General features: G+C 43.6%; 4 protein-coding genes across 4 annotated transcripts in view; 2 read left to right on the top strand and 2 right to left on the bottom strand.

The window, feature by feature from the left end:
- LOC135399059 (voltage-dependent calcium channel subunit alpha-2/delta-3-like) overlaps window positions 1–2,133 on the top strand; it is a 93,392-nt gene extending 91,259 nt beyond the window's left edge. Inside the window, exon 38 of the mRNA XM_064630726.1 lies at window positions 592–2,133. Within this exon, the coding sequence (XP_064486796.1) occupies window positions 592–699 (108 nt within the window). The 3' untranslated portion in view covers window positions 700–2,133. The remainder of the gene's footprint in view (window positions 1–591) is intronic.
- Window positions 2,134–2,609: 476 nt separating this feature from the next.
- LOC135399061 (mannose-1-phosphate guanyltransferase beta-A-like) lies at window positions 2,610–8,518 on the bottom strand. The gene is made up of 8 exons (XM_064630727.1): window positions 8,408–8,518; window positions 7,979–8,131; window positions 7,380–7,460; window positions 7,124–7,315; window positions 6,186–6,341; window positions 5,910–6,119; window positions 4,244–4,426; window positions 2,610–2,960 (listed from the first exon to the last, which is right to left on the bottom strand). Exons 2-8 carry the CDS (start codon window positions 8,105–8,107, stop codon window positions 2,829–2,831), a joined length of 1,083 nt encoding a protein of 360 aa, XP_064486797.1. The 5' UTR covers window positions 8,108–8,131; window positions 8,408–8,518; the 3' UTR covers window positions 2,610–2,828.
- Window positions 8,519–9,195: 677 nt separating this feature from the next.
- Window positions 9,196–13,807, bottom strand: LOC135399057 (minor histocompatibility antigen H13-like). The gene is made up of 11 exons (XM_064630724.1): window positions 13,599–13,807; window positions 13,033–13,131; window positions 12,862–12,944; window positions 12,638–12,744; window positions 12,442–12,527; window positions 12,002–12,127; window positions 11,828–11,885; window positions 11,619–11,739; window positions 11,414–11,516; window positions 10,901–10,986; window positions 9,196–9,640 (listed from the first exon to the last, which is right to left on the bottom strand). The coding sequence occupies exons 1-11, from the start codon at window positions 13,785–13,787 to the stop codon at window positions 9,493–9,495; spliced, it is 1,206 nt and encodes a 401-aa protein (XP_064486794.1). The 5' UTR covers window positions 13,788–13,807; the 3' UTR covers window positions 9,196–9,492.
- Window positions 13,808–13,856: 49 nt separating this feature from the next.
- Window positions 13,857–14,922, top strand: LOC135399058 (protein FRA10AC1 homolog). The gene has a single exon (XM_064630725.1). The coding sequence runs from the start codon at window positions 13,924–13,926 to the stop codon at window positions 14,869–14,871; it is 948 nt and encodes a 315-aa protein (XP_064486795.1). The 5' UTR covers window positions 13,857–13,923; the 3' UTR covers window positions 14,872–14,922.
- The last annotated feature ends 1,449 nt before the right edge of the window (window positions 14,923–16,371 follow it).

Raw genomic sequence — 16,371 nt, 5'->3', positions numbered from 1 at the left:
ACAGTTCTTTTTCGAAAAAAGTAACTTAGTTAGAGCTACAGTTACTGCTTTAAGAAAGTAAGTAGTTAGTTACTGTTCCAAGAAACTCAGTTACTATACAGTTACCTTACAGTTACTTTGCGTCCTCGCCAGGACGGACAACCGTATATGTGCACAGTCCATGCTGTATTTCCAAACACGCACAGGATTCTTAGGTGTAATCTGAACGAGTTTCATTTCAATATGGGTTTCAATGAGTTTCATTTCAATATACTGTATTTTCAAACAACACGAAGAGCTTCCTTAAACCCGAAAAATCATTCAGAGATAACACGGGGCCGCGGTTGGTTTCACAATGATTCCGGAAGATTTCACACTGTCACGTGTAATAACTGAGTTACAGTAATTACTTGTAACTGGGTGACTCAAATCAGCAAAGTTTTCTTTTTCACAAAGAAAACTTTGTGGTTTGAGTCGTTTGTTGTGTGTCGTCCCTCTCTGTGCCCAGACTCGGGCTTTTACATTATGGGGCAACTGTATAGTTGCAGAAAAAGTAACTAGTTACAATTATAGCCCAGGACTGAACAAGATCCCTCCATTTTGTTCACGCAGGAAGTTGAATTGAAGCAGCAGTGTGGCATGGCTGCCTGTCTGCGAGTTTCCACTGTTCCTCTCCTTGGCGGACTCTTACTCGCGCAGCTGCTCGCCCGGCGCCTTTGACAAGCAGCGGAGAGGCCACCTACCTCCTTTCCTTCCCGGCGGTTTCTCAACTAAGGCAGCGTAGAACAAGACCACCGTCGCCAAAATGCGCCAGCACTGTGCCCCCCCGAGCACTGCCCGCGTGCGAGTGTAAACCCGACCACAGCGAGCAGAGAGAACTCCTCCGAACTCACTCTCGGGTTTTCTTCGTTTTTCGATACCGTGTCATCTGTAAAGGGAGCTCGTTGCAACTTGCCAAATGGGACTATCTCTTCCGATACCTGTGCTTAGAGTTCTTTTTCCCCTCCCACCCAACCAACCAACCACAAATTTCTTCGGTACAGTTGCATTTCTATCGTGAACGGGTCTGGAAGTTCAGCGAGTAACATTGTTTTACTCGCAGCTCCTTCGGCAAATGTTAGGCTCGCCTTTTTACTTTATTCCGGTACATTTATTCGAAGCAGCGGTGACATTCGTTTTTCGGCAAAGTTTCTTCACCATGAGGTTACTTTATGCACGTTACGCACTGCTCAGGTAGTTAGAAGAACGGAAAGTTTATATACCCATTGTTTATATAGTTTTCCTATCTTCCGTTGCAGACCTTATGTATGACCTATACTATACTTCTGGTGCTTCAAGAATGCAAAAATGTTCCTCAGTCCCTAAGTTTGTCCGACAATACCTTTTGGATGTGGTCTGAAGGTAAGAGCTGGACTGCGACTCAAAACCTAAGGGACGGACGCTTCTAAAGTTTCCTGGGCTCACATCTTAAAAAAAAAAAAAGAGGACAAGATTGTTTTATATTTGTTTGAAAAGAGTGGGCATCTAATGTCACTCCATGGTGATAGGTGGTGTTCGATATTGTTTTGATCTTTTTTTTTTCTTTTTTTTTTTCATCCTGAAGAGCATGTTTCCTTTCCCATCAACATTTACAATTTGTGTGACATGTACCAAACATTTAAGAACTTGCATAATGCTGACAAATTGAACTGCAGCAATGCCCTGCAGCTACAAAAAGGCTCTCGGCAGATAATTACATCTACAAATTTTACGAACACCCTCGTTAGAATAATTATTTCACTGCAGTCGCTGTGTAGATACAAAATCATGGCCAGTTATAACCAACTTGCTTATGAACAAAGTGGGAATCATAGATAGTGTCGTATTCCACGAGGTAGATTATAAAATTTTTCTCACGGCTCAAAATGGGGACATGTCAGTGAAGAAGAAAAACCTGCAAGAGATCCTCAGTTTCGTAGCTTGTTCATCCTGAAGATGTTAAGAGTGACTGTTTGAGAGATATGAGGCTGTACATAAACCTGTTTTATAAAACAAATGCGTATGATACTTCACACACTTGTTTGCTCTCTTAGCAGTTTGAACATTTTTGTAACTGAACGAGAATCTTGTGCATCAGCAGGTTTACATTGCATTAAAACATGATGTGGTTTTCCAGCTCTGTGTCTGGTATATGACAAATGGTGCTCTTTCATATTTAGCCGCAAATTCCGTAGCTGTTCTTCTATTGATGCAAGGACCTTCATTCAGGTAAGTAAAGTCATTATAAAGACAATGGTAAAGCCATTTAAGCAATATTGTCACCTTGGAAGAATTGTACTGCAGTCAACCTCCACCTAAGATGACATGGCTACATTTGTGGAGCTGAGTGGGCAGCCACTACTTTCATCCCCACAGTATAAGTGGGAAGAACATCCCTATCATCCATGTTGCCCTACAGAACTTTTAAAGGGACCGCAAAGAAGTCCAATCACTGTTGTTCCTATATTCCACCACGCAAAGAACTACTCTTTGTGGTGATACACACATAACATAACCTCTCAGTTCCACGTACTTTCCATAATGACGTGTAGGAGGTTGATATTTTGCCTGCGTCAACTGATATGCACTGAAATAGTGAGTGACCATAATGCACTTTGTACGATACGATTGCTTGGCAAGAGCCAAATAATGCCACTTTATTTACAAAACCTTCGTTTTGCATCACCTTCAGAACAAGGCAAACACCCGTGGTCCCTTGTGTAAAACTCCGTCGTTGTATGAAAACATTAAAAAAGAAAATAGCCTTAAAGGCACAACAAACCCCAAACCCCTTTTTTTTGTGAGCTTCGAGAAATCCTTACAGTTGTACATTACATGATGATTTGAGGCTCTGTTACAGACTCTGAAATTGCTTTGTGTGGTAGCACCTTTCCACCATTAATGTAGATTTCATCTTTGACGTAGACATCCTCCCCCAGGACAGAAGTGTTCTCCATTCGTACCTGCAATCATGGTAACCACTTCGTTAGCACTGATTTGTGAGCTATGAGGCATCGTGTGAACACAGCCACTGCACAACACACATTTTGCCGGGACATTAAGTAAATACACATTTAAAATCATTACGCCGAACACAAATGAAATCCAGTACACAATTCCTAACTTCAAGGGGACCCCTGCTCCAGCAAACCTGGTCAAGATGCAGATTTCGATGACGTTACAAATTGCTCATTTTTAATACAATTTAAGTTCAAAAAACTTTTCCTTCATAAAATGCTTAAAGGTAACCTTCATGAACACACTTTTCAAGGTCATTTCCTAGTTTTCTTGGGCTCACAACCTACAGAAATTGATCGGATTTAAAGCAGCACAGAAGTCATTTCAACACAGTGTTCTTCCTATAAAACCTATAAAATATATGTTAAGTAGGCCAGTAGGATGCACCACAGAGTCATAATTATCGCAGAAATTGAAATTAAAATACACCGCAAAAGGCGACCTTGCGCAACGACGGTGGAGAGCAGCATGAGCCTGTGATCTGCGCGCGGCCTTGCGCTGACGCTGTAGAGTCCGCGCTCGCTGATTGGTTCAGAGAAATGTTGTCTGCTACTCGGCTGTTTGGGGCTCTGAAAAAGTATTGCTCCTGGCTCAGTCATGATTCGGCCGCTCCTTTTATCCCCAATTCTCCGGGGCAACTGGCAAAACTGGTTTACGGCGGCAAAGGGACAGGGCGCTGACCCCTCAGTGACCAGCGAACCAGAACGCGTGGACCCTGTCACGTCATCGGTGACATGGCATCATGCTTCTCCTCCTCGTTATACCCGGAGTGGCAAGTTAAGGATGAACGCGCGGAGCTATGTTTATGTGTTCTTTTTTTTTTTTTCTCGGAAACAAATTGCACACATCAAAACCTATCGTGCTATTCTGTAAATTGACACACACACTTTCGTCGGACGTTTTAATCTGAAAATTTTTGGGATGGCCTTCTGTACTCCTTTAAGTCATCCCACCTAGCAACATTCAGTATGAAATATGCTTCACACAATGCAAGGGACAGTTTTTTTTCATTGGAAAATGAAACTCATTAAAGTTTTTCTTTATGAACAAACGTAGAGCAATGTTTCTAGTGCAAGGTTACTCCTGTCAGCCTGCAAAAGCAGATATGTTACTCACCCTAATTGATATTGTAAACTACTTTACATGATTCGGTGTGAAAGCAAGAGAACAATTACTTTATATGCTACTTTTGTCACCATTAGTTTATCTGTACGAAACTGTCACCTACCCACTGCCCCACAGTGCAGCGCCAACCAATGATACAGGATTCCAGCCACGAGTGAGACTTGACTGTGGCTCCGTTAAGCAATGTGCACCTCTTGATGCAGGCACCATCCTCAATTACAACATTCGGACCTATCGTAACATTTGGTCCAATGCGGCAGTTCCTTCCTATTTTGGCACTTGGGTCCTAAAAAACGAAGCGCGAGTAAAGCACCGTATTAGTATACCACCACAACGTCAACTGGAGATCTAGAAGTGAAGCCTTTTAGTGAAAGGTCGGATGTAGTTCCGTATCGGGACCACTGGCTTTTTTAAAGAAAAACGAATAAAAGCAAAAATCTAACGCTTTTACGTGAAAGAGGAAGTAATTAGTAACGAAATTCAACAGGAATGTCCCTCGTATATTGCGTAAAACATATAAAAATTCAATTTGATGATTAAATTTTATTTTCTTGATGGCGATCCGCCATCTTGACTGCAGGGATGGGCATAAATACATTTTTTGAGTAATTAAATATAAATACAAAATACTTTGTTGAAAGTGGTATTTAAATACTCTGCATAAATACTTTTCAACATGAGTATTTAAATACAAAATATAAATACAGTATTTAAATACCGTAACTACTACCATAAATACTGTGAGGAAAATGTCATCCGGAATTACAGAAATAACGATGATCATAACAACAAATCAGCAACGAACAATAGCATTTATTTGTTACGTTATCATGGCAATTTTAATATTAGAAGTTTCTCGAATATTGTATCTTTTAGGCATCTTCTGTTCGGCCGTACAATCAGATTCGCAAATGAGAAGAGCATCTGCACAGGTGCTGATGAACAAATGCTTGTATTAAATTTGACGAAGATGCTTCGTACAACAAAGTAATTGGCTAGTCGCGACCGTTGTCCGCAACAACCGTGAAAAACTTGCCATCGAAAATTGTTTGTCGCATGTGCATGGTAGCACAAACACGGCATAACTGCGCCCCAAACTCTCTCTTCTTCCCGAAAGGTCAAATGGAGGGCAACTTTAAGATATGAGTCAGCATATACTGTATTTAGGAGTATTTACTAGAATAAATACCCAAAAACTGGTATTTAAATATAATTATAAATACATTTTTCAAGTCTGTATTTAAATACAAAATATAAATACATGTATTTATATTTTAAATAGTATTTTAATTACAATGTATTTAAATACTGCCCATCCCTGCTTGACTGAGGACCTAACTGACTTAACCCGAGACACAGTCCCGACGCCCGCACCGCCTAGTGCGTGCCGGGGGGGGGGCAGACCAGGGGCAGACCCCACACACACACACACACAATCTGTAGTACCTAGCTTAACCTAACCTCACTAAAGCCCATTTAGCCCAGTGATTTAGCCCATTTCAACGATCCTACCTTCCGCAAGACGGCAAGTTTCGAATCCGTTAGGCTTAGCATTCCCGTGTTTCTCCTGCGCTAAAAGTGAATCAGATGGGGTTGCTTAAATGCATATAAAAAAACTTCTAGTCCACAGAATTTTATAATTCTTACATCTTCAGATTCAGTATATGATCTTCTTCCACTTCTATGCAATATTTACTTTCCTAACCATTTCAGTAATTTTTAAAAACGAGTGGTCCCGATACGGAACTACACCCGAAAGGTCTACTTGCCACAAGGACATTTCCCACAATTCCAGCCTCTGACGCGAGCAGCAGGTGCGGCGACCGTGCCCTGAGAGACTGGAGGTACAAACACATGCCCGTCAGAAAGTCTTTTGGTTGCCCAACGTCCATCCAAAAGCCCTGCAGCTCCATGGCATAAATCTCATTGTCTTTCACCATGGCAGGAAACACTTCTTTTTCAATCGATGTTGGTTTTACCTGTGTACGGGTGCAGAAATGCAATGAGTCGAGCTTTACCTACGTGTACAACATGGATGGTGTTACCTCGATGCGATGCAGTATGGCAGGGCTGAATATGTAGAGGCCAGCGTTGATCTTGTTTGAAACAAACTCCTGGGGTTTCTCAACAAAGCGTTCAATACGTCCCACTTCATCATATACGACGACTCCGTATTTCGAAGGTTCTTCAACACGAGTGACCTGGTCAACATGAAAGGTACATATAGGCCTTATTGATAGCAAAAAATAAAAAGAAAGAACCGACAAGTCTGGTACGACAGTATTACGAATTCTGCTTTGATATAGCATAAATATTATATATTTATTACCTGCACACACATTATTACATATTTACAAATATATTACAAAAAGGCTTTGGAAGGAGGACAACGTCCATCCAGTGAAGGGGCATCACTAGGGTACGCGCCACCCGGTGTGGGGGCTCTTTGCATCCCCTCCCCCGCTCCTATAAGGAATCCTTTTCCATACCACACGGTATGCGATAAATAACAAATTCAATACTACAGGCAGAAAATAAGATCATTCGCTCGCAGACGGCTCCTCATGTCACCGCAGAGAAAGAGAGCTACTGGGCGGCATGTCACACCCTTCCATCACGTCACCACCCCTAGTGACGCCACTGGTCCAGAGTATAAGTTTGTGGGGTCATGATGCTTGGTGGCATAACATATGACATAACAATTCATAAGTTAGGATAAAAAATGTTACAAGTTCAGAAAGATACTAATGGCTTGAGAATGCCATGCACACATGCTTCCTCCAAGATGTGCTTGAACCGTTTTTTGTCGACTCCCTGGACTCGGGGTTTTACTGTAATGGATTCTGCTTGACAAAATAGGCCCCTTCCCCACAGTGTGGACCTAGCCACATAGCACTGCACTCCTCCTCTCATTATGTAATGCCCTTGGGACTTCGAGGATCTGAACAAATGAAATTAATGTAGAGACTGCTGAATAGCATACCACAATAGTGCCTTCCTTCCCATGATGTTTGTGGAAGTTAACCATTTCTTTAAACGGGAAGTCACAGATGACATCGCTGTTGAGCACGAAGAATGGCTCATTATCGTTGGTGAGCAAATGTTTTGCAAGGGCGAGTGGTCCCGCAGTTCCGAGGGGTTCCTCCTCTTGAGACAATGTAATCTTTACTCCGAGCTTGAAAGATTAAAAACATGCATCATAAAACGGCAACCGAAAGGATGTTTTATTTTTTAGTCACCTTCTTCTCTTCAGCCTTGATTTCTTTTTCAAGCAGTTCAGCACGGTAGCTCACAGCTAATATGACTTGCGTCACTCCAGCCTGAAGCAAAAGTGTTGCATTTGAAAGCATAGTTTCAATCTGTCATAGTTCATTACGGCACTGAGAAAAAGGCCATGATGAAAAAAATGGCAGTTGAATGCGATGGAAACTTTTGGGTATTGATTGCATGGCATGTTTTCACAACTTAGTATCCGTGCAAACAGACACAAGGGCAAATATAAATGGTGGCAGTGTACACTCACTGTGGTGACAGCACCACTATACCTCAATTTTACCAGGACTCGTTTACTAGCTTCAGACAGTATCAACCTTTGGTTCCGCTCTTGTTAAGTGTCCAGATGATATGTACAAACTCACAAGTAATTCTAGTTTTTGTAGTGAAATTTTACTAACACAAAATGGAAATTTTGAGGTACGGGGGAGGATTTTTTTTTTATCTTTAGCGTCAAGCAACACTACAATATAGTCGTGATTCGAAGTGAGTCACCCAAAAGAGTTCGAGGACGAGATAACAGGATATGGCGGGGCTAAGTTTCAATAAACAGCACTACGCTTACCTCCACTAAAGCTTCAATTTGGTGCATCATCATGGGCTTGTTGCAGAATTCAACCAGAGGCTTTGGTCGACTGAGAGTAAGAGGCCGAAGCCTTGTGCCGTAACCACCCACAAGAATTAAAGCCTTCATGCTTGAACTGTTTTCTGGCCGCACCTATAAATGCGAGGTCCATCGTGAGCTATTGGGGGAGGTATACCATTACGACCGAAGCTAATTTTTTACATGTTATCGTCCGCGGAAACGCACCGCCTTGCTCGTATTTAAACGTGATTATCACTGGCTCAGGCGATGCAAAAGCAAATTTCCGCTATGCTGTTACTGCTTACGATGAGTAGTATGCATTTTCTCACCGGTCACTACTCGCTGTTCAGTATACAAACCATTCGCGGCAGGATCATTGGGAAACTGTCTTCGCAGAAATATGCTTACCTAGTTCGCTGCCGATAAACACATTGTACCGCGTTGCCACGAAAGCACTACACGCACACGACTCCGAAAAGAGAACTATTTGCTGACGGACGCCATTATGTTGATGGCGATGAGCTGTTGGCAAACGCTTCGGCTTGGCCATTGCCTAGCGTTTCAGAAATACTGAATCTACGAATCGTTACATGCATAGATACATTTAAAGAATAAAAAAATAATACACGGAAATTCAAGTAATATGATATTCAATTTCCCCCTTTCTTTTTCCGTAACAGGCATGGTAACAGACGACAAGGGTATGATTCAGTATTCAGTGGCTTTGCCCGCGTTTTTGAGTTTTTACGCATCTCCAGACTTCTACAGCAGGTAAGTTTGTTTCATTTTTTAATCCACCAAATACTGACTCAGGGATTGAATGAACGCTTTGGGGCGGAATATGGGGCGCATAGTAGTAACTGCATGACTGAGCATATTTACTTGAATTTCAGTATATGTGAGGGCCCCTGAGTTATTGAAAATATAGCTGTACAAGCGTCTTGTACACATAATGCATGGTTCAACGTTATGGAACAATTAGAGTGTCATAAAAAAAAAAACTCAGTTCAACTCCATGCTAAGAGGCACACCTGTATCTACATTAATTATACTTTGTTCTCGGTGTTAATCAAGTTCACTTTCATGTCGCTTTCATAGGATGTCAAATACCCACCTAGCACCCTATAAGAGAATAACTTTGTGCAAAAGGTGTATCCACAATCACCCGTGGATTTAAAGTACAGGTGTGGCAGCAGTTCGGAGACAAATATTTATTTAGAAACATGTCGACAGGAGCCTCAAACGTTCCATCGAATAGTCCCAGCAATGGTTGATCGCAAAAGGAATACTAGGAAATATAACAGCATTTTGGTGCGTCTGAGGCTAAAAAAAATTGCGAAAGAAAATATACTATAAAAAAAGTCAGGTCCTTTACAGTCAGTGTAACAACAGAGCAATGCTGATGACGAACATGGGTGACAAACGAAGCATGAGCAGAAATATGTCTGCGCCGCTGATGATGAATGGCTGAATTTAGAGTTATTCTATTGTGCTCATTTGTCCTTCTTGCCGTCCTGTGACGAGTTGATCCGTGGCGAACGCCTCTTTTCCGGTTCAGTGGTTTTCTTTATGGTCTGTTTCTCGTCCACATCGTCTTCTACTTCTTTCTGTCCTGCTTCAACAGCTGGGTGGTCCTCGTACCTTTCAGGGGAAAGGAAGATGTGATCACTGCCACTTTCCTTCGAATGGAAAGTCAGTTTACTGTCTTGTGCACAGATTCAGAGACATGCGAGCAGGTCATTAAGACAGTCCCGAGTGTCGATACTTTAGTTTGAGCAATTGTTATGGCCAACCAGCTGCAGCTGCTGTCCTGTGAAATGCAGGGGGCACAGAGTGCTTAGGTCTTTCTGTGCATTCACAAAAATAACCTATGAAATTTTGACACACTACAAGTGTGTGAAATTACATGTTCAGCTCTAACTTTGCCTGGGGTTACGATTTGTGGTCCGTGTAATGATTCTCACCTGCATTACTAGTGACAACTGAAAGTGAAATGCAAATGATGATGAGTTGGAGTTTTTTGGCACAAAAGCATCTGGCTTTGTATTTTTTACATATTTGGAAATAGTGGTCTCGGTTACCTGGATGGGGTGTAGCTCAAAAAAGCCTAGTCATTTTTTTCTGTACATGCCAAAGGCCAATGTGCTGTACAACCTTTGATTCTAATTGAAATGTTCGAGATGCAGAGAACTCCACCAGCAGTGTCATACCCAGTCATGTAATTAGTGTGAGGATTCAACGTTACTCATGCAGTCATGACATCACACCCTTCATAACTTTGTCCAGACCCGCAGGAGGGGGGGGAGTGATGTAGGGGGAAGGTGCGGTCAGCCTGCTCTGAAGTGGCGGCTTGGTGCACCCAGGGGAGGGAGAAGGGGGAGGGTGAAAGAGGGAGGGGAGAGATGATGGTGGCACAGGAGAGGGAGGGGCGTGCTAACACTCTTGCTCTGGGATTTGGGTAGTCCAAGAGGACTACCCACCACAGAAAACATGCGAGCATCCCTCAGAAGTCTTCATTGGGAAGCTCCCTGTACTGCGGTAACGGCCAGGATTATTGGCGAAGTTACCCCATCTCCAGACCCGCAAGTTGCAAGGCAACAGTAGTAGTGTTGTCTGGCTTGTATTATATCCATTAGAGGAAAAATGCTACTGCAGTAGAACAACACAAGACCTTTCCTTTTAATAAATGTATATTCCCCCACCCCACAGTTCATAACAAGGAAGGATGTAAACTGGATGGAACATTCACATGTTCATACACACTGTACCAAACATCACGTCGTTGGCATGCATAGAATACTTCAACCTAATGGGTCTGCATAACTTGTGTACTACGACATATGCCTGCCCCCTGTACACAAGTTATAGTAACAAGTATCCGTGTGAAAAGGAAGCACTCACTTAAACATGGCGGTTATGTCACCAAGGACAAGGGCCACAGTCAGAGGCACACCCACGCAGGCTGGAACCAGGTACAAAAGTGCAGGCTACAAGAAGAATATGATATGGTACATAATGTGTATTTTCAGGACTACATTATAACACTGTCACACTTATATTATGTAATATCATATATATATTCCATACGCATCCATATGCACCTCGAAACCACTTGTGTGCAATTCAATGCATGAAAACTAACTACGTGCTGGCATAAAAGATCAGTGATAGCACGGTCTACAAGAACTGTGATGGGGCTCACATTTAGCTAGTCTCTACCAAATAATAACTGATATGTACCAATAAAACACATGGCCAAGCATTTTATAATACATATTAAGTACATGCAAAAAATGTACCAAGCATTTAGCCAAATAGCTGATGTGCCTAATTTGTAAACCATGATGCTCATTGTTTCTTCCTAGCACAAATTTTAACAATAACAAAGCTTGCACATATATTCATTAGACTTACCTGCGCATGCTCAAAGTACATCATAATGAATATTGTTGTACCGAGCCCAACTATATAAGCAATGAAACTGCTTGTGAAGTATACGTGAGTCTTGCGATTGAGCCTGCAAGAGAGTCCTTCATGAGTTGACCTCAGGACACTCAGAAATCACACATACTATACGCCAACAAAATGTAAGTCACAAAATCTTTAAAACGCTACTCACGTTGCATCAAATCTGAGAAGCAGTGCAATGAAAATACCCGGAATGACAATGTCGCCAAGACCCAACATGGCAAACTTTGACCCTTCTAAACCATTCTCCAAGAAATCTTGTGGGAAGACCACTATAAAAAGTATACTATTGAGTTCGCACACCTTTGACATTCCATAACAAGTTGGCTGCAAACACACAAAAAAAATCAGCAGGCTCACATTTGATGGGGGCTTCAAATGACTTTGCAACAGTAACCATGACGTCTGTGCCAAAGACCTACCCAGAAAAAGTAAATGCTGTTATGTTGCACCAGTACTACCTCTCAAACATAATTGTCGCCGGTTATCACTAAAAAATGTTGCACAGATTGGAAAGCTTCTGTGGAGGCTCACCCAAAACACGTCATAGACGAAAAGGCCACCTAGAAGAATGCACCCTGTGGCGACTGTGTTGATGTGCAGCAGTTCCACGCCATTGATGGCAAATGCAATACCAAACAGGTTGTTTGCAATCCAGTGCTACCAGAAAAATGTAAAAACAGCAACAGTGAGAACCACGACAAAGCAACATGACAAGAGAAATGCTAGAAAGTACGCACTTAAGTATGGAGAATCTAATAAATTAACAAAAGCTCACATAGCAATGCATACCAATGCAAAAAATGAGTGGGAAAAACTGGGCCAGGCATAAATATTAGGCCCCGGTCTCAGATTCATGCTCAACTTTTATGCGAACTGGACTGGAATAGTAACAGATTTGTCCTGCCTACTGTAAGTAGGGATTCAAGACACTTCCCAGCCAATGATCTCTAAAAAAAGTCGGTGCAAATCACCTTTTTCCAGAGGTACCAGACACCAAGGAGGGCGCAGCAGACCCAGCAGATAACATCACTGTAATTAAAACGGTAGTCGAAGATTTCTGAAACGAGTTTTATGATTAATTTTAATGATCAGACCAACGACCAGTGATGCAACTATGGGTGGCACCGGACGGCAGCAAGCTCACCCGTCACTTCAACTGCCTCTCACCCTCATTTTCACCCTCACTCGTGGGGCACGCTTGGAAGGAGAGATGGTATTCCCATTGATATAGCTTGGTGGGTAAGACTTTTCGTAAAACACGATCCATTGACGGGCTGTTGAAGTGAGAACATGAATCAGACTGTTGAAGCGCACACGCACAAGCCTGATTAACCCGAAATAAAATAGTTATGTACAACAGTCCTAGTGAGATAGAGAAATCACGAGCTTACCTCATGATATGAGCGAGGGCCATGATCCCAAGCAGGAAGAAGTAGCCAGCCAAAAGAAGGTTTATGTGCTCCTTTGAGAATAGCTGGAATAGAAAAGCCCTATATCTCAGTACTTGACTGTTGAAATAAGCGCCAGGATCTATTCCTGCGATCAGCTAAGAGTCTGATTACCTTGAAGAATATATACAGTCCAAACAGTGCTCCACTGGCTATTACAGGAAACATTGCTGCATCCTTCCGTGTCATTGTCTCTGGCTTCTCTCCAGACTCCTTTAATAAATAAATAAATAAAAAGATCGGAATATAATGCATGCAAGCAAATTGTTCACGTTGTTCTCTGGTATCAGTGCGTCACATTTCTTATATGACGAGGGAGCTGACAGTCGTGATTCTACACACGAAAGACCATAGGTTTACGAAAAACCATAGTACTGTCACTGAGCATGTGCCAGTTAGTCGGAGACTACGATCAATATGATCTAATGTGGTTATGACACGGCGGTATTAAGCAATGCCGGCCCGACACAGTGCAACATATGTGTCGGAGCGCTGGAGTGACGCGTCAAGCTACACGTGTACTGTTATTACCACGTCTCCTTGAAGACTATCGTCATTCCTGAGCACACCGCATCCTGAAAGCTGCACCAACCGTGGGGAGGAACGACGAATGACATGTAGACAGGTCTACCAAAAAACAGTATGCATACGTGGACCATATGTCACATCGGTGCGCTTACCTTTTGCTTGCGTTGGTGCGTCACTGACTTGAAAGAACCATACACAATGGGAAAAAGGGCCATGATTACTATGCTAGAGTATGCCACAGCCATTCCCGCGGGTGTCGCCCGATATTTTTCGGTCTCATTTTTAGCTTCTTTGAGGGATTCATTTAGTTGGGAGAGCACATCACCCACCGTGTCCGCCATGATTGAAAGAGAGGAGAAAGAAGCGTTTGGAAACTCTCGGTATCAGGACGCGTCTTGTTTCGCTCACTGGTTGAGGTCGCTGTCGTCGCAAGTTGCATACATACTCTCGTGCACGCGGGTGTTCTTGCAAAGTAAAATGGCGGAAGGCGTTTCTTCAAGTTCTGCTTCCGAGGGCATTAACCTCGTTGAAACTCATTTGGGCAACGAGTATGACTCTAGCTTCGAGTACGACAGCGAAGCTGAGCGTAAACGCCTGGATAGAGAAGATTTGGCGGTCGCCGTGCAGGCAAAACGAGACGCAAAAGCTTCACGCAAAGTGGTGTCCACCGAGTATGACAAGGAAGAGAAGCGTCGGGAACGGCACTGCTTCCTCGCTCTGGACGCTTACACACGCCACAAGAAACTGATCAACGATTACCTTTTATGTTACCCAGGTACTACTGCGAAGCTGAAACGTGATGCCAGTCGGGATCGCACTGATTTCGATATCATACGCGAGAACCACAGGTTCCTCTGGGACGAAACGGCCGACGACATCGACAGCTGGGAGAAACAGCTCGCGAAGCGCTACTACGACAAATTATTCAAGGAATACTGCATCTGTGACCTTACTTATTACAAAGCGAATAAGATCGCCATGCGTTGGCGAACTGAGCAAGAGGTGATTGATGGGACGGGACAGTTCTCGTGCGGCGAAAAGAAGTGTAAATGCTCCGAAGGCATGCGCACCTGGGAAGTGAACTTCGCGTACTTGGAGCAAAACGAGAAAAAGAACGCTTTAGTGAAGCTCAGACTTTGCAGCGAATGTTCCTTCAAGCTAAATTATCGTTTCCAGCGCAAAGAGCTAACGAAACAACCGGAAAAGAGGAAGGTTGGCAGTGCCGACGAAAATGAGTCCGGTGGAAAGAAATCTCGTCCGAGTGGAAGTGCGGTGGTTGATGCTCCGCCGGCAGAGAAAAGCGGAGGCGAGGAAGTGTCAGCGAAAGAGGAAGAAGAGAATATCTGGGCCAAGCCGAATGTTATCGACGCGGAGAAGAGTCAAGAAGAGGAGTTTGACGCGTACCTGGCAGACATGTTTATGTGATAGAACCGCGACACCGAATGAAATAAAGATTCGCAAATTTGTGTACACGTACGTTGGTGAAAAGAATACGTGCGCTCTACGAAAAAGGAAAGATTGTGTCCTTCCGGTCTGTGCAAATGCAGCGCGGAGTCAGTAAGGGGAAGGCAGCTTCCCTGTACGTTCCCTTTGCTTTGCAGCGAAGCCGAGCCACGATATCTGCATGCTCATTTTGTGTTTCGATTGGATTCTGGTGTATTTGTTCGGCGTAGTTGAAAACTTGTCGTCATCATCACGAAAGCATGGTCATATGATGTGACTTGTGCAGGCACGGTCGACCGGAGGTTTTGCATGACGAAAGTCGAAGATTCGCGAATCCTTCCAGCGGAGGTGTTGTATGACCTTTTTCCTTGGTTTTCCGGAAGACTTTCCAGACGAATGCCGGCAAAGGACGCATACTACCCCTCCCCCCTTGTCCCTCTCCTTCCTGCTGTCCTCTCTCCATCTGTCCACGTCTGCACGCTGCTCATAGCCGCAGTTGCTTCGCGGCGCTAGCACGGAATAAAAAAAAGAGAAAAGGTATCGAGTGAGTGTATGTCGGCCATGATAAGGCGGGCGGACTCTTATATTATTTGGACCAGGTATAGTGTAGCACGTTTATCCGCAATGCGGGTACGAGATATGTGTGGGCAAACCTCCTTTCCGAAGGCGCTGATCAAGTCGCGGCTGCCCTCAACGAAATCTACCAGGCACTCCCATGCGCGAGTCGTTATCTAAGCATTAGCGGTCGTTAGTGTCCGATGACTACCAGGCTACGCGTTCGAACTCTGTAGGGTCTTATAGAGGGTATTCACCTACGTCACGTTGTGACGTAGCATTCGCTTAAGCTCCTCCCACTGGTGATCACTTTTACCATGGCGGCCAAACGCGTTCGTTTGACGTCATGTGAATACACCCTATAAGTAGCTCATGATGGAAAACGCAGCGATCACAGGCTGATTCGCGGGAAGACTTGCCAATGACCTTGCGAAATAAGTAACCAATTTTCGTGTCCAGTAGCACTTCCATCTTCCCTCCACGCGCGTTTTGGACTCTTCCATTATCGCCAAAAAAACTGCCTTGTTCAAAAATGCTATTTTACATACTGGTATGTGATATGCGAATATCGAATAATTTGCGAGGCCCCTTTTCTCCAAACCGTTCTGCAGCAAGTGTCCTGGAATGCTAGTTGGCAGTGGCACTTATCCCCCTGGACCGTGAAAAGCGTGAAGGTATGGTTTTCTTCGCTCTCGGATACTGGGAAGTACCTGAGTTCGAATCCCGCACCGACTGTGCACTCTAGGTGCCTTCCTTGAGTTTTCCTCAGTCGTTCTAAGGAGAGAGAGAGAAAAAAAAGAATAAAGTTCCGCACTTCGCAGCCTTAGTTCTAAGGGAAGTATCGTCACAAGGTTCCAACGAAGTTGCCCCAGGACACACGATCCCCACTCATGAACAGCATGTCGCCGTATCGGTCATAACGACACG

The sequence above is a fragment of the Ornithodoros turicata genome, chromosome 6, assembly GCF_037126465.1.
Source record: "Ornithodoros turicata isolate Travis chromosome 6, ASM3712646v1, whole genome shotgun sequence".
Classification (NCBI taxonomy): Eukaryota; Metazoa; Arthropoda; class Arachnida; order Ixodida; family Argasidae; genus Ornithodoros; species Ornithodoros turicata.
Note: the sequence above shows the minus strand (reverse complement) of the source record. Positions and strands in the feature narration are given on the sequence as shown.